Source organism: the organism of the source record quoted next, unplaced genomic scaffold (assembly GCF_019419815.1).
Source record: "Pyrus x bretschneideri cultivar Hongxiangsu unplaced genomic scaffold, Pyrus_bretschneideri_v1 Contig36, whole genome shotgun sequence".
In the NCBI taxonomy this organism is placed as follows: domain Eukaryota; kingdom Viridiplantae; phylum Streptophyta; class Magnoliopsida; order Rosales; family Rosaceae; genus Pyrus; species Pyrus x bretschneideri.
In genome coordinates, this window is record NW_025999679.1 from 837,607 (window position 1) to 857,385 (window position 19,779).

The 19,779-nt window shown below is 36.9% G+C and overlaps 1 protein-coding gene across 1 annotated transcript; it reads right to left on the minus strand.

Moving 5' to 3' along the window:
- Positions 1-225: 225 nt before the first annotated feature.
- LOC103955338 (protein BLISTER) lies at positions 226-9,898 on the minus strand. The gene is given in 14 exon segments (XM_048592002.1): positions 226-787; positions 1,037-1,192; positions 1,602-1,670; positions 2,405-2,574; positions 3,280-3,393; positions 4,404-4,471; positions 5,172-5,248; positions 5,600-5,710; positions 5,858-5,923; positions 6,161-6,280; positions 7,177-7,353; positions 7,356-7,801; positions 7,917-8,622; positions 9,415-9,898. Coding segments are annotated over 14 exon segments (2,427 nt in total). The 5' UTR covers positions 9,481-9,898; the 3' UTR covers positions 226-706.
- Positions 9,899-19,779: the final 9,881 nt, after the last annotated feature.

Sequence of the window (19,779 nt, forward strand, 5' to 3'; positions counted from 1 at the left end):
AACCGAACTCCATTCCATTAATGATTTGAGCAGATTTTAACAACTCCAAAGAGCGAAAACAAAAAAAAAAAAATAAAAACCCATCACTGATTGCACAAAAAAACCCTACATCATTTTGCAACTTGGAAGCCATTACATGGAGGTAGATGAAACAGTAAATTACCCAATGTCATTGTAGACATCCATTTATATTACTATACATAAAAAACTTGGTTTAGATCCAACTGATTAATAACGCAATCGTCGATTCAAATTCATACGACAAATCATTATGTATATCGAAAGTCATGCCAGAACAAGTTTCGCGAAGAAAAATGTCAAACGCATTCAACAAAATGCACATTCAAATTAAAATACAACAAAAAATTGCGAAACAAAAAAAAAAAATGCACGTTCATCTCTCACGTCTATACTTTTAATCCCTCTCTTTCGGTATCCACCACATCCCTTCCCCTAAAATATAAGATCTAAATCAATAAGTGTAACATGGGACTTTATTGTCATCTTTCAAAGAAATGCTCTCTCAATCAATGACAGGGCCGGCCTCTGACGTACAAGATCTTATTTCTTGTATTGGAAAGAATGGGCTCTAAGATTGACTCAAAAAATAAACGAATTAGGACATTCATTACGCCAAGGGAGTGATGGAAAACCAAACCAGATCTCTCAGCACAGGCATTCCTGACAAGCTATACTGAGTCAAAACTCATAGAAGCTTACTAGTTCTTCGTTTTGATGGCCCTCCAGGGAAAAGCTTCATAATCCATCCCAAAACTCTTTCCACTACCTACATACGAGAATATAGAGAAAGAATATATTTCTATATCAGCCAATCATTTGCACTCTGGGTTTCTTTTTCTTTTCTTCTTTACTTTGAGCAATAAGGTAACTATCAGCTTGTATCAGAAAGACATTCGTAATTTCGGCAATAAATGCATTTATGAGCGAAACAATCACAGAACTGTTCAGTTCTTTGAGGAATGATGTACCTGTGCTTTAAGTATAAATAATATTTATATAAAACAAGACGCATTACCTCATCACCTTCATCTGCATATGGAGCATTGTACGGCATATCAACAGGAGTGGGTTGTCTGACGAGAGTATTCTCATGAGCCATACTTTGGGCTGTCAAAAGCTCTAATCTCTGAGTTTGGGCTTCAAGTTTCCGAGACAATTCATTGTTCAGCTCCTTAATTCATGAAAAGGAAAACAATCAACATTGCAATTATTAGCCAGAAACAAACGAATATATAAAAAGAACTCCAAACAAATATATAAAAAGAATTGAATGACTGCTAACAATATGACTTGAAGACACATTTTGCACTAGAGTATGAGCGAGAGGCCCATAGATGATACTATCATTCTCAGAACCAAGTACACGTGCAAAGTGCATAGGCCTCTTTTGCTCACATTATTTCATATTCCATTTGTATGGTTAATGCTTTTTCAACTATGTATCAGCAACAGGACCTCAACCCTAAAATATATTACTCAGTCCCAAAGAAAGCCCTTTCTTGCTTAAAGTGGGCTACATACTAACAAGTCAAAAGTTGTAGCAGACTACTATACTGAGTTGAAAATTAAAAATATGCTACCTTTAGCTTGGAACATTGAGATGACTCGGATGCCAAAGATTGTATCAATTCTTCTTTCTCCAATGCTAACTGAAATACCAAAGAGAGTAGAATTCAATTTAATGGACTAGATTTTAGAACACAAATTTGAAGGAAAAGAAAGGACATAAGCCTTCAAAAGTGTATCACTGAGAAAATACTGTTGGGTTTTACGGCTCAAAATTAGGATGATGCAAAGAATTAGGTTTGTGTTACCTATTTGGTTTTGGTGTCCTATTTGGGTTTGGATTTTGACTTCTTAGTTGGTTTCCTTAGTGGAGAGATTTTGTTAATTACCTATTTGATTAGGATTTGGATTTACTTCCTATTAGGATTCTTATTGCAACCTAAGTCCTATGCACTATAAATAGGACCTTAGGGTTAGTGTATTTTGTGTGGCTCATTCGTGTGGCAATTTGGTGAGAGTCAATTTGTGAGTTTGTGAGTTAGAGAGCAATTTGGGAGAATCTTCTTTGTTTGTTTGAGTTCTCTACTTGTTTGGTTTAGGGTTTGTAATTTGTGGGATTTGGGTTGTGAGAGTTTAAACACTCTTTTTTTGTAATCTCCGTTTGTTTGGTGAAATTCCTCGTAGTGCTTCACCCGTGGACGTAGGCTTCACGGCAAACCACATAAATCTCTTGTGTTAGTTTGAGATTGTTTGTTTTAGCTTTCACCTACAATGTTGATATTTGGTACTTTGTTATAATTCACTTCCGTTTGCGCATAAAAGTACAACAAATACAAGGGGTAGATAGTAAGGAGAGGATATAAGGGGTGCATGGTACCTCGGAAATTAGTGTACTGATGTTTTCAACTGTTCGCATCTGATCGGGAGGTAGATTCACAGATGAAATGTCAAAAGTTGACTGTCCATTTTCAGGCAGCATTGGGAAACTCAAGGCATCGCCCCTTTCCTGGCCTAAGGTGTCAGGAATAGCGTCTTCATTTTCCTCAACTAGTGAACACAATACCCAAAAGCACAAAGCATAATTATAAAAGAAAAAAGATTACAAAAAGATTACAAAAAAGATACAGAAACACAAGGCTTATTTGTGAAACATTATTCTTTGTTTTTTGTGAGCATTGATCAGTAACTTAAATTCCCCAAAAATAAGTAATAAACTTCTCATACAACGACTGCAACCAAAACAACTCCAACTTCTGTAATTAAAGCAGTTGATCAAGAATATCAATCAAAACAATGAGGTAGCACTTAGGTTACTTTTGCCTATTCCCAGAGGTCTGGGTATCGTTTTTGCCTTTTGGAAGATATTGATTAATTAGGATTACAATTAAACAGATTTTTTGTTAATGTAATCAGGATAAATCAGCAGCGATCAGTTTATTTCAACAGTTGTCGAACGTGTTAAGTTGATATAAAATTAATAGATAGATACCAAAAGTTATCAATAAACACAACACTAGAAATATTCTCAGAATATCATCCATATAATGCAATCATTAAAAATTTGAAGATGGTACTGTTCAACATATAATAACACACTCAAGCACTAATTTGAAACTAAAACCCAAAAAAACAAAAGAAAAAAGAACCATGGCCACATACCAATTAACCGGATACATTATGAAACTCAGCCCTTATCATTTGGATATAGAAATATCAATTTATAAGCAAAATATCCAGAAGAGTTGAATTTACCTAGATCTTCTGTAGAAGTAGACACATCTTTGTTGTTAGTGGTACTCTTGCTGACATCAACTTTCTTTCCACTTGTGGAGGCTTTCCGTAGCATAGACTGCAACAGCTTCTTCTCTATACCAGATAATAACACTGAATAAGGGGTAAGATATGCAACCATAAATAATACTAGATAAGGGTGCATTCACATTAGTGGAAAGCTTAAGAAACAACCCAATAATTTCACAACGACCTGCCCTTATTGGCACAAGGACCACTTAGCCACTTAACAGTCAAGAAATATGGAAACAACAACAAAGCCTTATCCCACTAAGTGGGGTTGGTTATATGAATCCCAGAACGCCATTGTACTCGGTTTTGTGTCATTTCTTCTGTTAGATCCAAGTAGTCCAAGTCTTTTCTTAGAGTCTATTTTCCCAAGTCTTCCCCTACCCCTTTGGCCTTGACCCTCTGTCTCGTAATCGCACCTTCTAACCGGAGCGTCTGTAGGTCTTCATTTCACATGTCCAAACCACCTTAACAGATTCTCTCTCATCTTATCTTCAATTTCAGCTACTCCTAATTTACCTCGGATATCCTCATTCCTAATCTTGTCCTTTCTCGTGTGCCCACATATCCAACGAAGCATTCTCAAATGTAGGCCTAACAAGTTTCAATATTTATGGACATACATAATACAGTTGTCCCGGCCCCTATCAATTAAATTTAGGGCCTTTGCTACGTGCAACTCCCAATATTCTTAGCTTGTCTTCATATTGCTAATATAACTATAACAAGAAGAACAAAAAGTTTCAAAACTTAAAAAACATAACGGAATACATGACCACTTCATTCAAACGCATGACTGGGAGTCTGGCTGCATTTGTGCATCTTCTATCTCACCAATAGTTTATAGGGCTAGTGATGTGGTGTGGAGTTACTTCACAATCTAAGCAGTTAAATAACCTTGCTAAGAGATGTCGCTTAGTTAAGCTCTTAGTAGCTTAAAATAGTGACAATGACACCAGAAAGCAGAAAATCTAGACCATGAAATTAAAAAAGTAAGCCAGAAGCAATTTGTCCCTGGAAAAGCCACTACAAGGTAAATATTCTACACATAGGTGTTTTTATATAGGAGCACTTACCTTCCTGAAGAGCATTGATAGTTGACTGCAAATCTGAACGATCTTTTTCTAGGCTGGACATTCTTTTCCTGCACAGATTCATAAATAGTTATCTTCAGAGACAATGGAAATAAATCCAAACCTAAATATGTAGCAACGCAGCATGATAATCAATGGGATAAGGGAGAGGAGGGCGCGTGAGGCAGGGGGCACCGCGGGAGGGGGGGGGTGTGGTGGGTGGGGAACGGGCAGGGAAGGCATGTAATAAAATTGCATAGTTCATCGAAAGTGAGGCATCCCATCTAATACTATATAATACCATACTTATAATGTGATAACAATATTTTGCTAGATAACCAGAAGCTCTTTGGTCCAAAAGCACATTGATAAGATCCCACCATTAGAGTAAGAGACTTTGAATCTGTCTCAAACTAGTCCTACTTCTTCAGGTACTTGTCATCTCCACTCCTTGAGCATGTGAGCATGTCCTTTCACATTATGATGGCACAAGATTCTATTGAAACCCGCAAGCCCAACAATAAAGGATGAAAAAGGTGTTCACAACTTAATCCATAATCTCAGAACACAAAATTCTACAGCTCATTACTCAGTAGTTTGTTGCATTCAGAGCCACTGTCAAAATTTCAGATTTAGTTTCTATTTTATTTTATATTTCCAAGACAAGTGTAACATTCTCCATATAAGATGGGGAGTGGTAAAATATCAAACAAGTGATTCAGAATATGTGCATAAATTCTTAATTTACTGAACAGTAGAACGCTAATGTACTTGTACGACGAGATTTCAGCCTGTGAGTTCTCCAATTGCCTCTCCAGCTTTAGCTCACTGGACCTTAGTCTTAATGCCTACAAAAGTAAACAAAAATTTGAATTCTTTTTTATTTTATTTTAAAAAGAACTATCAACGATTCACAATTTCAGTACCTAACTTGTATCAATAAGTGCATACACACACGTATATAATCATACAAGGATAAAAGTTTATGTTTGTCAAAAGTGTGAATATTAATAGTTTCATAGCTCACAATCAAGGGAAAAAAAATATCATGAGAATTTCTGCCTATTATGTCCCTTTATTCAGACAGAAAAGCAAATACAATTATAATAAGAAAGGTTTTCTCCAGATCAAAAAACAGAATCGAAATTTCTTTCTAAAGGCAGTACCGAAAACCCCAACATACCAAGAAAAAACACTACCTTCTCCTCTAATCCAATAACTTCGGATGCCAATAGCTTAGCACGTTCATCAGCGGCATTACATTCTAGCTGTGCATTTGCATATTCACTTCTGACCGCATCAAGTTCCACCTGTTCACATCAAGAAATTAATACTACAACATAAATTGAGGACGAGTCAAGTTCCATCTATATTAAATAACTAATAAATTAGAATGGTCCCCAGAGGTGTAAGTTTGCTCTGCAATTATCAGTAGAAGGGGGATGATTGACTCTAACCAGCTGGTGTTTGATTTCCTCCTGTATATTTTCCAAGTCAGATTTTAGTTGATCAACAACAGTTCTCTGGAGAAAAAGAATACAGAAAAACAGTTAGAATAACGCCGTGGGCCATGGCACTATCAAATGACTTTGTCAGGGAAACACAAGGGGCATCATTTCGGATGAAGTCAGCACAACCGTCTTCATAATAGGATAAAACAGGCGAAAAGAAAGTAATACAAAGATGTTTAGTTCACAATTCATCAACAAAGTAAAAGTTACACAAATGTCAAGGTGCAATATCATGTAAAGCAGAAACACCTGTTGGTTATAACTCTCTGTCAAAGAAGAATTTTCAGCAGCCAATGACTCTGCTAAAGCACGTGAAGCCTCAAGTGCTCGTTGCAAAGAGAACTTTTCTTGTGTCAGATCTTCAATATGCTGCATAATGACAAGAAAAATACAAAAACATGTCAACAAAAAAGTATTCCAAAGAAACGATTTTGCTAAGGTGACATCACAATTCAAATAAACTTAACAAGGTTAAATCAATTCGTCCTTTTTATTTTGAAGTACTACAACCTATGATGAATGACAAAGCCATATGATACTTGCAGCTCACAATTTATAACTGACGCATGGAAAATAAAACTTTAGTAGATATACTAAACAAACTTAGCATCTAATAATTTAATGTCAAACGTTCCACTGACAAAAAAGGGACATATCAGTTTTTGACGTTGAAACAGTTTTTCTTTATCCATGGTCAATGAGTTTATCTGGTGTATAGGCCTTGGCTTAGTATTTGTATCTTACTCCACTGTGCTAAAGTTGTTTATTGTATTCAAAGTCTCAAAAAAGGAAGTCAAAATTTGAGAGTAATACTAGGATTATGCGCCAGCTTAGGTAATGCACTTGAATAGAAAGGTATTTCCATTCTTCAATATCATATATCCTTTTTGGTCAATCCCATACCATAAATATCCTAGTATCTCGAATTTACTTTGCTATCATCTACATATCTTCACTATAGGCTTATATCTATTGCCATCCTGTCACACTCCCTCAAAAGTTACAACTATGTCATCAATACACCTTATTACTCGTAATGTTCTTTAGTAATCAACTTATATTTTCATCCAAAAGGATGCTCATAAAAACTCAATGGACTACTTTTTTCATGCTATGCATTAAAGAGAGGCCACAACAGCAAACTATTGAATTGATTAAGGATTCTCCACGTTAAAATGGACAAAATATCTGAATATGAGAAAGGAGTAGCACCACTGGACATATGTGTAAAAATCCACCAGCTGAAAAATAGAAACACACTACACCTGTTCCAAAGCAGAAAAATCTTCATTCTGATTAGGAGAATAAAATTCATGCTTTCTCTCCATACTATGCCCCTCAACTGTTGGCCTCTGCTGGTCCATCCAAGCATTAGGAGAAAGTGAAGACTTCATGGAAGGCTCAGATGCATGAGGTGCACCAGTTTCAAACTTTAAAAAGGGTCTCACAGTATCATCATCCATAGATGGCTTGTGGAAAGGCGATGACCTAGAAAATTCATGCCACTTGATTTAGAACTGTTGGACATAAATGGCCCTTCTGGTTCAGGTTGTTGAGAAACAGTGCCTGAAGAAGTTTTAGACACATTAAGAGAATCAAGGAAGGATGGACGAGATCTCCGAGAATCAGTTTCAGGCGTAACTGAATACAATGATGCATGATTGGAGGAACCTCTAGAATCAGATCCAAAACCCCCCATGGATTCATACGTTTGAACTGGTGCACTCTGCCCACTAGAAATGCTACTGGCAAAGCTGCTAAGCTTTCCTTCCCCAAATTTATAACTCAGAGAATCACTTAAGTCCTCACTACTACCGCGGATGTTTTTACCAACTTCAGAAGCAAATCCTCTTATGCTGGGACTGGGTTCAACCAAGTCTGCCATGACATCTCAAAACATAATACAGTAAGCATATTCCTCAAAGAGAAGAGTCGGAAATTATTCACAAATACACTGATTTTAGATCAGAACACCGAAAACCAAAATCCAAAAATGTACAATTACCTTCATAAAGTGAAGACCGTGTAGGGCCACCAGACACTATGCTGACATTAGAGGCCTCACTCTGTAGCAATGATGTGCTGACAGGGTTCTGAGATGAGATTTTTGCAACAGATGGATGTGAAGAACCAGAATCCATTAAAGATGTATTATGTTCTTTGGACTGAAATTCGTTCCTTCCATAAGAACTGGAGTGACTTGTATTGCCCACAAAATCTTGACTTGCTTGTGGGCGTGGAGCAATAGACTGGTCAGATGTTGTCCCACCTAAGGCACCAGTATATTTTTCAAAATCATTACTTATCCCATTAGTCCCATGGCGATTATTAACGGCCAGTGGTCCCCCAAACCCTAAACCACCATATCTCTGATATTCTTGATCAGCATGTTTCTGTACTTGATCTCCAGAATATGCATTAAACTCAGAGGTTGAAGGACTACTGTGTGTATTATTATCCACAGAAGCTTGTTCATTTTTTTGCAAAAAATCAATCGCATTGCTATCATTGTTCAATAATACAGAAGAAGTTTCAGTAAAAGCACTACTGGGCCCATCAGATGTACCAGCACCATCAGAGGATGTAACTCGTACATGTTCAGTTTCTAGAGATTGTTTCTCGTTTGAGCTAACTTCAGAAGCATCGATTTGGCTAGTGGATGAAGCCTTCTTAGCTCGGTCTGCTGCTTTTTTCTTCCGAAACTCCTCCAGCTGCAAAAGCAGAGGAAACCAAATATGTGTGAAATTCAACAATCAAATAAAAAATATTTGGTGTCAAATTTGTCTCTGAAATGACTAAATATTTGCTAAAGTCAAGTTTCTAAACTAAGAAAAAGTGAACTATAGAGACCCAGAACTAAGACTTGATCCGTCTATCAAGGGACCTTGATGCTTAGATAGCCTCTTTTTGAAGAAACAAAACAAAACTTTGTCAAAGTACAGCAGATCATTGACACTTTTAGTTTATTGTGCTCTTCTTCTTCCTCTTTCTTTTTCATACCATAAGGAGTCTGTACATGAAGAATGCTTGAGAAATAACCATGACAGCCTAGTCCTATATGCAAATTCACAACCTATCTGTTCTACATCTTTGTTTCTTACGTCACGTAACTGAAATACTGCTAAATCAGTTTGTTCCTGCTAGCTGAAAACAAGATACAAGGGTTCAACGTAGACACCCAGAAACATCAACATTCAACATATTCCCAATTTCCCGTTCTGTTTCTAAACATGTAACCCAATCAAAACGGATTCCTAGACCACAAAAATGTGCGTTTGTAACCGAATTTCAATCACCGGCAACAAATTAACTACATTATGACAGCTACAAAGTATGAATTACGACCGTTCGCAATCAAACTCGACAAGTGGATTAAGATTTGACATGAAAAATCAATCATCGCATTTCGAATTGCATATACATACACAGACCCAAGCATGCATACAAATGCAAAATGAAACATTTCGTGCGAGATCGAAATTGTAATCGAATAGAAACATTACCCGGCGCTTTCCGGCTTCCAAAAGATCTTGCTTTCGCGAGTTGGGTAGTACCTGAGCTGAAGCCATTCAATCAATCCCCAAAACTCAAACAATTTCAAACGAATGCCCAATTGCCACCACCGCCTCCCCTCACAAACCCCTGACGAACCAAAACCCTACGTGCCAACAACAAAACCCTAAAAAATTACAGCGTATCCGGATCAGGGAATCAAGGAATGAGGCGCAATTCAAACTGTTGGATAATTTCGAATTGCAAAATGTAAAAATCGAAATTTTGTGGGAGATATTGGGAAAGTGAATATGAAGCCCTAATTTTTGTACCGACAGAGAGTCCGATCTGATCGGAGAGAAGGAGAGCTCGATGAATTTCTTTGGTTCTGGCAGATCCCTCTCTCTCCTCCCTCCCCCTCTCTCTCTCGTTTTTCTGTGCGTTTTGTTTTTTCAAATTTTCAATTTTTCAATTTTCCGAGTTTATTATTTATTTTGGTGTATTTTGTTGGGGTGGAGTTGAAGAGAGATTGTTGTAATGGACATTTTTCAGCTGTCACAATCGGTAGCGTCCATAGGAGTCGTACTACAAAATCTTGGACATTGTACCTAAAAAGCCAAGTATGGCAACAGAGGGTTGTACCCTTTTACAATAAAAACATAAAATAGTGATGTAGAAAAATGTATTTGGCCTAAAAAATTGAGAAATACCTCAAAACAAGACAATTTTTTAATCTTGAAACAGAAGTATGATTTTTCTACATCTTGAAATGACCTAATTACCTTCCCATATAAATAAGTTACCTAGAAAATTGCAACCCTCATTTCTGATTTTGTAGAGAAAGAGAAACAGATAGGAGAGAGAGGAAACCTCTCTTGCCTCCCCCACCACTTACGACCTAGAACATGAACAACAACACAGCTAAATCTCATCTTCCATTTTTCTTTGGTTTTTGCTTCTCACCTCTTTTTTTCTTCGTAAGGAAACCTCTCTTGCCTCCCCCACCTTCTCGTACTCTGTCAGTAACCTGGAACATGAACATCCGCATAGGTAAACCCCATCTTCCATTTTCCCTGGTTTTTGCTTCTTAGGATCTTTATGACTCTTTTTTTCTTCATTTTTTTTTTTTATGTTTGGCTTAAATTCTACAAATTGTTTTATTTTTGTAACGAAATTTGATGCTTTTGATATGTAGAAATGTGCTTGAGTTTATTGTGATTTGTTGTTTGGTTGTACTTTTGAAGAAGTGATTTTGTTAGAGAAAAGTTCATTTTAGCTGATATGTGAAATTGAATTCTGGGTCATTAGAATTTGGGAATAATTTTGGTACCTTTGGTGGAGTTGTGTGAGTTGAAACTTGTTTATAGAGTTTGTTATGATTTCCATTTTCCAAAATTACATCTTGGTACTTGTGGATAGTTAGGATGATTGTTTGCATCATATGTATAGCTTCTTTAATCTTGATATTCACATTGGATTATAAAAATGTTCAAAACTCTTGATTTGAGAACGGTTTTGAAGGTACAATATAGTTGTACAAGTTTTTTTTTTTTTTTTTTTTTGAACTTTTTCTTATGCGGTCTCATGTCATTTTTTATAACACTAGAAGATCAAAGAATTCAAGAAGCTTGAGAAAGAAAGGTTTTAGAGAGAGAAAGAAGATAAGCAGCGAAAAAGAAAGAAGAAGCAACTGAATTGAATGAATAGTGTAAACGTTTGTACAGTAGCTTTTATAAGACTCTATTCCTAACTAATTTGCCTATGTGGCACTCCTCTACACCTCTCCTTATTATATCCTAACCAATCAATATTCAACACTTGTACTTCTGTTATTATCCCCCCTTAATCGCAGCCAGGAACACCAAGGCTGAGATTGATGCAGTGCTTAACAAACACAAGACTGTGAAGTCCTTTAGTAAGAATGTCTGCAACTTGATTGTCTGTGGAGATATAGTGCACCACTATATCTTTCTTCTGCACCCATTCACGAACAAAATGATAATCAATATCAAGATGTTTAATCCTGGAATGGAAGACAGGATTGGTGCTAAGAAACAATGCTGAGATACTATCACAGTGTAAATCAAGAGGAGCAAGTAAGAACTGATGGAGATCTTTCATAAGGGACCGTATCCAACACACATCAGTTGCACAGTTAGCTAGAGCTTTATACTCAGCTTCTGTGGAGCTTCGAGACACAGACGATTGCTTCTTGGATTGCCACAAAATAGGATTAGAACCAAGGAAGACTACATAACCAGTGACTGACCTCCTGGTGTTGATATCAGATGCCCAATCAGCATCGGAATAGGCAGAAATGTGAATATCAGTACCTGAATGATAGGTAATTCCACACAGTAGAGTCCCTTAAAGATATCTGAGTATCCGTTTGACGAGGAGCATGTGTGCATCAGTTAGAGTGGTCATATATTGACACACAACATTGACAGAATGAGCAATATCAGGCCTGGTGAAGGTCAATTACTGAAGTGCTCCAACAATACTGCGATAGAGACTTGGATCAGACAAAGGTTGACCCACAGATAAAAGTAATTGAGTATGAGGCTTTGAAGGTGTTGGTGCAGGCCTACAATTCTCCATTCCTGCTCTTTTAATAAGCTATTGTGCATATTTGGTCTGACTAAGAAACATATCTCCATTGCCTTTATACTGAATATGCAGCCCTAAGAAGGATGTGAGCTTTCCCATGTCCTTTAAATCAAATATTTCACTGAGAGCAGTAATCACAACCTGAACTTTGGTGATATTCGAACCTGTAAGTATTATATCATCTACATACAAGAGTAACATAATAATATGCTCACCATCTGTCTTAACAAAGAGGCTTGTGTTAGACTGAGAAACAGTGAATCCCATCGAAGGTAACACACCTATGAACTTAGCATTCCAGGCTCGTGGAGCCTGTTTAAGTCCATACAAGGATTTAACAAGTTTGCAAACATGGTTGGGTACTCTAGAATCGACAAACCCCTGCGGTTGCTTCATGTATATTTCTTCCTGCAATTCACCATGCAGAAATGCATTTTTGATGTCAAGTTGACGAAGTTCCCATTTGTGACTCGTAGCAAGTGCAAGAATTAAACGCACTGTAGTGTGTCGTACCACTGGACTAAACGTCTCGGAGTAATCCAAACCATGTTCCTGTGTATAACCTTGAGCCACCAAACGTGCCTTGTATCGAGATATACTACCATCAGGATTCTTCTTCAATTTGTATACCCATTTGCTCCCAATAATAGTTTTGTTATAAGGAGGATGTACAAGAACCCAAGTCCCTTGCCCTTTAAGAGCATCAAACTCATCTTGTATAGCTTGCTGCCAATTTGAATTTGTAGCTGCGACTTTAAAAGTCTTTGGTTCTTCACAATCAACACTCTCAGCCAGAAAAGAGAATCCATCATAACACATAAATCCATTATCAACTTCCAACAACTGTAATTCAGGTAAGCTAGCATAAAAAGCAGCATAATCTCTCCTCTCAATTGCTCCAGTTTGAAGTCTTGTTATCATAGAATTTGTTCTAAACGTATTAGCAGGAATGGAACTAGAGGATTGATTCCAATCACTCACAGAGATAGGAGGTAATACCTGAGGATGTGTTGGACCTAAGACAGGTGACAATGGTTGATGGAGATCTTGTATAGGAGATGAGCTTAATGACTCAGATTCCTGCCTTTGTAACTGAACTGGCTCTGTAGATATACTGTCATGTTCACTTAAAGCTCTGAAGGGAACCAGAATTGGAGTAGAGTTGACCGAGAGTGGTACAGATTGACTACTCGACATCATAGAGGGTTTACATTTTGCAGGAAACACAGACTCATCATGGATAACATGTCTAGATAAGACCAACTTCTGCGTCTGCAAGTTGTAACAGATAGCCCCTTTGTAACCCAAAGCATATCATAAGAATATACACATAGAAGATCTAGGTTGAAGTTTACTGTCATTATAATGTCTCAAGTATGGAAACACAAGCTGAGCCATATATTTTCAAATCCTTCAAGGATGGATGCTTATCATACAAACTGAAATAAGGTGAATTTATTTGTAATGACTTAGAAGTCATTCTGTTTATTAAGTACACAGCATGTACACAAGACAGATACCAAAACTCATGTGACAACCCAGCAGCATTCATCAAAGTTATTGCTGTTTCAACTACATGTCTGTGCCTTCTTTCAACTAATCCATTTTGTTGTGGAGTGTATGGGCAGGAAATTCTATGAACCATTCCTTTGGACTGCATAAATTCTTTAAATGAATGACTAACAAACTCACCACCCCCATCTGATTGTAAGCACTTTATTTGGGCTCCAAACTAAACCTCAATATACTTGTAAAACTTGACAAATATCAAAAACACCTCTGATTTATTATATAGTGGAAAAATCCACATGTATCTTGTACAATCATCAACAAATACAACATAGAATCTATACCCTTCTATAAACTTAACTGAAGAGGATCCCCAAACATCGGAATGGATTCTATCAAAAGGTAAGATACATCTAGATGACTCATTATCAAAAGGTTTTCGAGTAATCTTCCCATGAATACAATCTGTGCACATGGTATGCTTATTATCCATAGAGACTGGAATCTGAGGACTTAGCTAACATAACTACCATGACTTCATTTGTAGGATGCCCTAGTCGTTGGTGCCAGAGAGAAGACTTGATCAACTGTCCAATACAAGCCTTTGGAACTGTCCATGAAGACACAGGAATCTGGAACAACTCATGAAGTCTACTCCTTCCTTTGTACAAGATCTCCCTTGTCACCTTGTCCTGCACAAAGAAATTGATGTCATCACAGATAAACCAGCATCTGTTATCTTTACACAGCTGCTTTACAGACATTAGATTCACAGCAAGAGATGGAACATGCAGCACATTTTTCATTATAATAAAATAAGAAGGTGTTTTAATAATTGCAGAACCAGCATTCTGAATTGGCAAACCTTAACCATTGCCAATTTTAATTTTCTCTGAACCTTCAAAAGAAGAAACTTGGTGTAAGCTAGCAAGATCAGATGTCATGTGGTGTGATGCTCCTATGTCCACAATCCAATTTGCAGCATTGGAATATAATGGTGAACCTTGAACATTCATCCCTTGCACTGCAGGTTGGACTTGATATGAAAGATCAGGTTTATGTATGTTCTGTGGACCATTCATCCCTTGCATGACAGGTGCATGCCCTGATATGAATAATGAGTAGCAAAATTCGGAGGCTGTGGAACAAAACCCTGTGATGGAAGGATCACTGAAGAATGACCAGGAAATGTAGGTCCAAGAACAGCAGGAGGCCCAGAGGGTTGGTAGGAGTAATTTCCCCTATGATAACATTCCAAAGCACTATGTCCCCTTTTACCACAAATCTAACATTCAGTATTGAAATATGGTGAAGTACTCTGCGCAGTTCTATAAAAACAATTCGGAGCAGTATGCCCTCTTCTCTGACAGATTTGACACTCTGGATGTAATGTAGTTCTGGACTCAACATTTCCATTCCAACTACTATTATTCCTGTAATTCGACCCTTTACCTTTGAACCCTGATCGATAAGTACTACTTCCTATTGACTGTCCTCCACTGTAAAACCTTTGTATAGGTCCAGGAAATGGTGCTGAAGATTGATGTTGCCTTGAATTGTCTTGCGGATGCTGCTCTAAGTGACCAACACACCCATCATCTAAGTCGTAAGAACTTTGATTAGGAACATACGCAGGTTGCATCATTTGAGACTGTGGAAAGAATGACATTTATTATGGCAGCGGAGTAGCAGTAAAAACACCTCCAGTACTAGATGGTTCATTTGCAGAACAATTGGAACTAGATGCACCATTAGTATACAAAGAAGAACTTGAACCACCATTATTTCCTTGCACATACAAACCAGCCATATTATGAGTTAATGAATTCATTACCACATCATTTTCTCTTTCAGCACCAATTAATAGTGCCCTAAATTCCTTCATAGTGACATTAGAGTCCCCGCAAGTATAACCGTCCTAATAGTTGCATACTCTCTGGGTAACCCAGCAAGAGAAGCAATCATCACATCATTATCTGATACATATTCCCCTGCAGCCATCAATTGATCCCTGATTGTCTTGATTCGTAACAGATATTTATCCATTGAATCCCCACCTTTTTGAACTGTATGTAATTCTATTTTCAAGTGATTAATACCTGTCCTAGACATAGATGCAAACCTTTCCTCAAGATTTGTCCAAGCTTCAGTAGCAGTCTTACACCCTATAACATATTCTATCGCATCATCAGTCAACGTTGCTATCAACAAACTCAATAGAGATAAATCTGTGGTCTCCCAATCTTGAAAGGCGTCGATCAATTCTTTGGTAACCCCACTTTCTGTACTAACCACAAACTTCGATGGACAAGGAACTAAACCATCAAAATAATCAAACAGTTTGTACCCTTTTAACACAGACTTGAATTGAAAAGACCATTTGGTGTAATTGTGCTCACCAAGACGAATAGTTAGCATGCCCAACAATCCCTCAATTTTCACAGAGGGAGCCATACCAAATATAGTTCAAGAATCAACCTTTTAACAATTCTTTGAATAATTCTCAGAAAAACACAACAATTTTCTTGACCTAGACCCCTAACTAACTCAACTTTCTTGAATCAATGGCATTGGCCTTTAGACTCCTTCTTAGCACAAAGTAATGGCTTTGGCCTCTAAAACTTCATCTTCGCAAATCAAACAAACTGACAAAACACAAACTACTCAAAAAAAAAAAAAAAACACCAGAATCGCCCACAAAACCACTTCAAGAGAACGAGAAAAACAAAGAAACACTACACAGAACTTGAAATTCCTGCTTCACCCTGATTGCATATAGACAGCCCCAAATCGCCAAGAAAAATACTCCAAATCACCAGACAGATCTGCAGACCATCACGCTTCCATCACTGACTTCAACGAGCACACACCCACGCACAATCGCTGGCTCTTGATACCGTGATAACACTAGAAGATCAAAGAATTCAAGAAGCTTGAGAAAGAAAGGTTTTAGAGAGAGAAAGAAGATAAGCAGCGGAAAAGAAAGAAGAAGCAACTGAATTGAATGAATAGTGTAAATGTTTGTACAGTAGCTTTTATAACACTCCATTCCTAACTAATTTGCCTATGTGGCACTCCTCTACACCTCTCCTTATTATATCCTAACCAATCAATATTCAACACTTGTACTTCCGTTATTAATTTTATATGGATGGTTATGTTCTTGGATTCAATAGATTATCATATGCTGTCAAATTAACGATGCTTTCAACTTCTTGAGAATGATGAGCCAGAAAGGTTCGGTTCTAGTGGCTACTATTGTAAGCTTCAATGCTCTTATTGATGGCCTTTGTAAGGCTTATGAGCTTGAGGAATGACATTTATTATTGTACAAGATGGATTTGTTATTTAGGTTTTGTTGACAATTTGAATGTTTTAGCCTCTATTGAAGGCTCTTGTGAAAGACAAATCGAAGAAACTTGGTACAATATGTATCTAAATGAATATTTTTGTTTATTTTATTATATCATTTGTAAATTCGTTACTCGATTCTTTTATAGGTTGTTCCGGTCCATTTCGATTTCTTGTGTCTCATTTGTTGCTCTTATGACAAATTTACCAATGAGAAATGTTGTCAGGATTAGTGATATTTCAAAATTTGTTTTTTCTGTACATTTCAAATCTGCATATTGTGAGGATGGTGTGTACATGCTTTGTTCGTGGCTTGATCATGTTCTGCACATTAAAGGAGGTCAAATTTGGGTTTTTACTCAATTATTGTAGTCTAATTTTGACATAACATGATTAACAATGACACAGAATCACGCCATATACTATTCGAACCTACGACATCGAGTTTTGGGGACTTAAGCATGCTTTGTTTTGTGCATCTTTTCATTTAAGAAAGCAAACATTGTTAATGATACCAAAAACTTCTCCCTTTTCCATTTACTAACAAAAAGTATATGACAACTAAATTTGAAGAACAGTAAAGGAAAAAAAACAAAAAAAACAAATCTAATCCCTATTAAAACAATTTAACATATCACAAAAAATGTTCATTTCCTTATGCCACCAACATTGTAGCGTAGCATTTCATGTGCAGTATATGTGCATTTATTGTGTATGTACTGTAAATGTACAATGCATTTTCTGTGCATGGCATGTGCATTTTCTTTGCATGTCAATCATTCATGCACAATATCCAAAGAAAATAATAAAAAGATAGACAAGCATTGACGAATGGGAAAAAGTGGCAGCAAGTTATATCGATGACATGGGAATGATGACACCTTAGGCTACTTTTTTTGTAATTATGCCTCGTTTTAAAGCTTATTATTTGTGCATTTGTACAAAAGTATAAAGTCCATAGAATTAAGAATTTAGTAGTACATGAGAGACAAAAAAAATTAAATGCTGGAATTTAAACGCTACGATTACAACAAAATTAAACGAACAAAAAAACAATTTAGTACCTATCTCAACCACATAATTATCACAAAATATATTCACTTCCTGATGCCATCTACAAGCATTACAGGTAGTGAATTTTTCATGGTCACATGTTCCTCATGTGTTCAAAGTGTGACCGGACCCTGTGAACTTCCACAGTCACTGCAAGGTTTAATGGTAAGGTTGTTGTGGTGCAATTTTAGGATTCGGACCCTTACTTCCTTAGGCACCCAAAGACCCGACAAACATAGCTGAAACCTATCTCGGCATTCCATTACACTCAACTGTCTCAAGTTATGGTGTTTGAGAGAATAGAGAAGTTTGAGCCATTCGTGCTTCGAATTCCACCCGTGACACACCAAGATCGCACCGTGCACGTACGTTGTTACTTGATGACCCTTCAAGATTCCACTCTTAAGCTGCTAAATTCCGGCTTCTTCCTTGTTATCTCAGAAGAAATATCGTATCCCATCATGTAAATGGCCTCAGGGTTGTGGCACTGGATGCAGTGATTGATGAAGGTTGAAACTTTGTTAAACGTGCCCCATGATCCAAGCGGGTGGACAGTTTCAAAGTATGTAATATTGATGTGTTGGTAAATGCGAGGGTCTTCGGCTACTTCCTTGAACTTCTTTAAGACCATCTTCGCCGAAAAGAGGTCCCTTAACGAGCGGGAAGCAATGATGATAAGAATTTTTAGAAGAACATCGTCAAAAACATATTGCATAAAGGAAGAGGTGGTGCGGCCTTTCTTCATCATTTTCAACTTCTGATATTTTTTTAGGAGGATGGAAATTGAACTTGTGGTTTTGTAATGAAACACAAAACTACAAGACAACTTAATTAAATAAATGGAGAATCAGGTCATTCAAATGGTGCAACTTCCCATCACAAAAAAGGTCATTCAAACGATGCAGCATCCCATGACAAAATGTTAACTTCTTGTGTACGTAATAATTCAAAAACAAAACCACCTAATACCATTACAGAAGTAAAGTAAAGATAATCGCCCTCCACGCATGCACATTATATGCACAACGCATGCGCACTATATCCAGATACTATGCACACACTAGGCACACTGAGTGATCTCCTATGGTCATGATATTGACACTGCACACTACGTCTTGAATACTAAAAACATATAATCTAGAATTGGAAAAATTAACATTTACAAAAACCCTTTTCGGTCAAATTAAGTACCCAAACAAAACATTAATTAAAACCCACTACTTTTGTAATATATTATTATTAAACATTGGGAAATTTATGAGTTGACATGTGGAAAAAACAAATCTTACACATATTGAATGCAATGCACACCTCAAGTAGGTTAGGACAAGACATAACGGTCATGTACATCACATCTACCTTGACTTGCCAATTTGATAACTAGTTTGCCAACCAATCCATTTAATAACAAAGCATGAAGACAAAATTTGCTATCCAATTTGCACTTTCTTGTTTGGGATTTCACTAACATGAGGATGATGCATTTTCGAAGATATGAAATCCTAAAATAATGGGGTAAGTCTCATCCCTTTTGGAGCCTAGTCTTGAAGAGAATCCCAAGGCCGACATCCTAATGTCAACTGGGTTTACAGTAATGTGTGGAAATAATTTGATTTTTGATGTGGTACAATACTGGGTATGTTCCAATTTATGTTTCAGTTCAATTGCAGAAATTTTACAAAATTTTTTCGATGTGTGTATACGACATGCATATTTTGTGCAGGTTGCGTACATAAGGTGTGCATGTCTTGCGCATGGCATATTATGTGCATATGATATTATAAGGTGATATGCATATTATGTGCAGTTAATATGCATTTTGTGCATTTGTGCATGTTATGTGCATATAACAA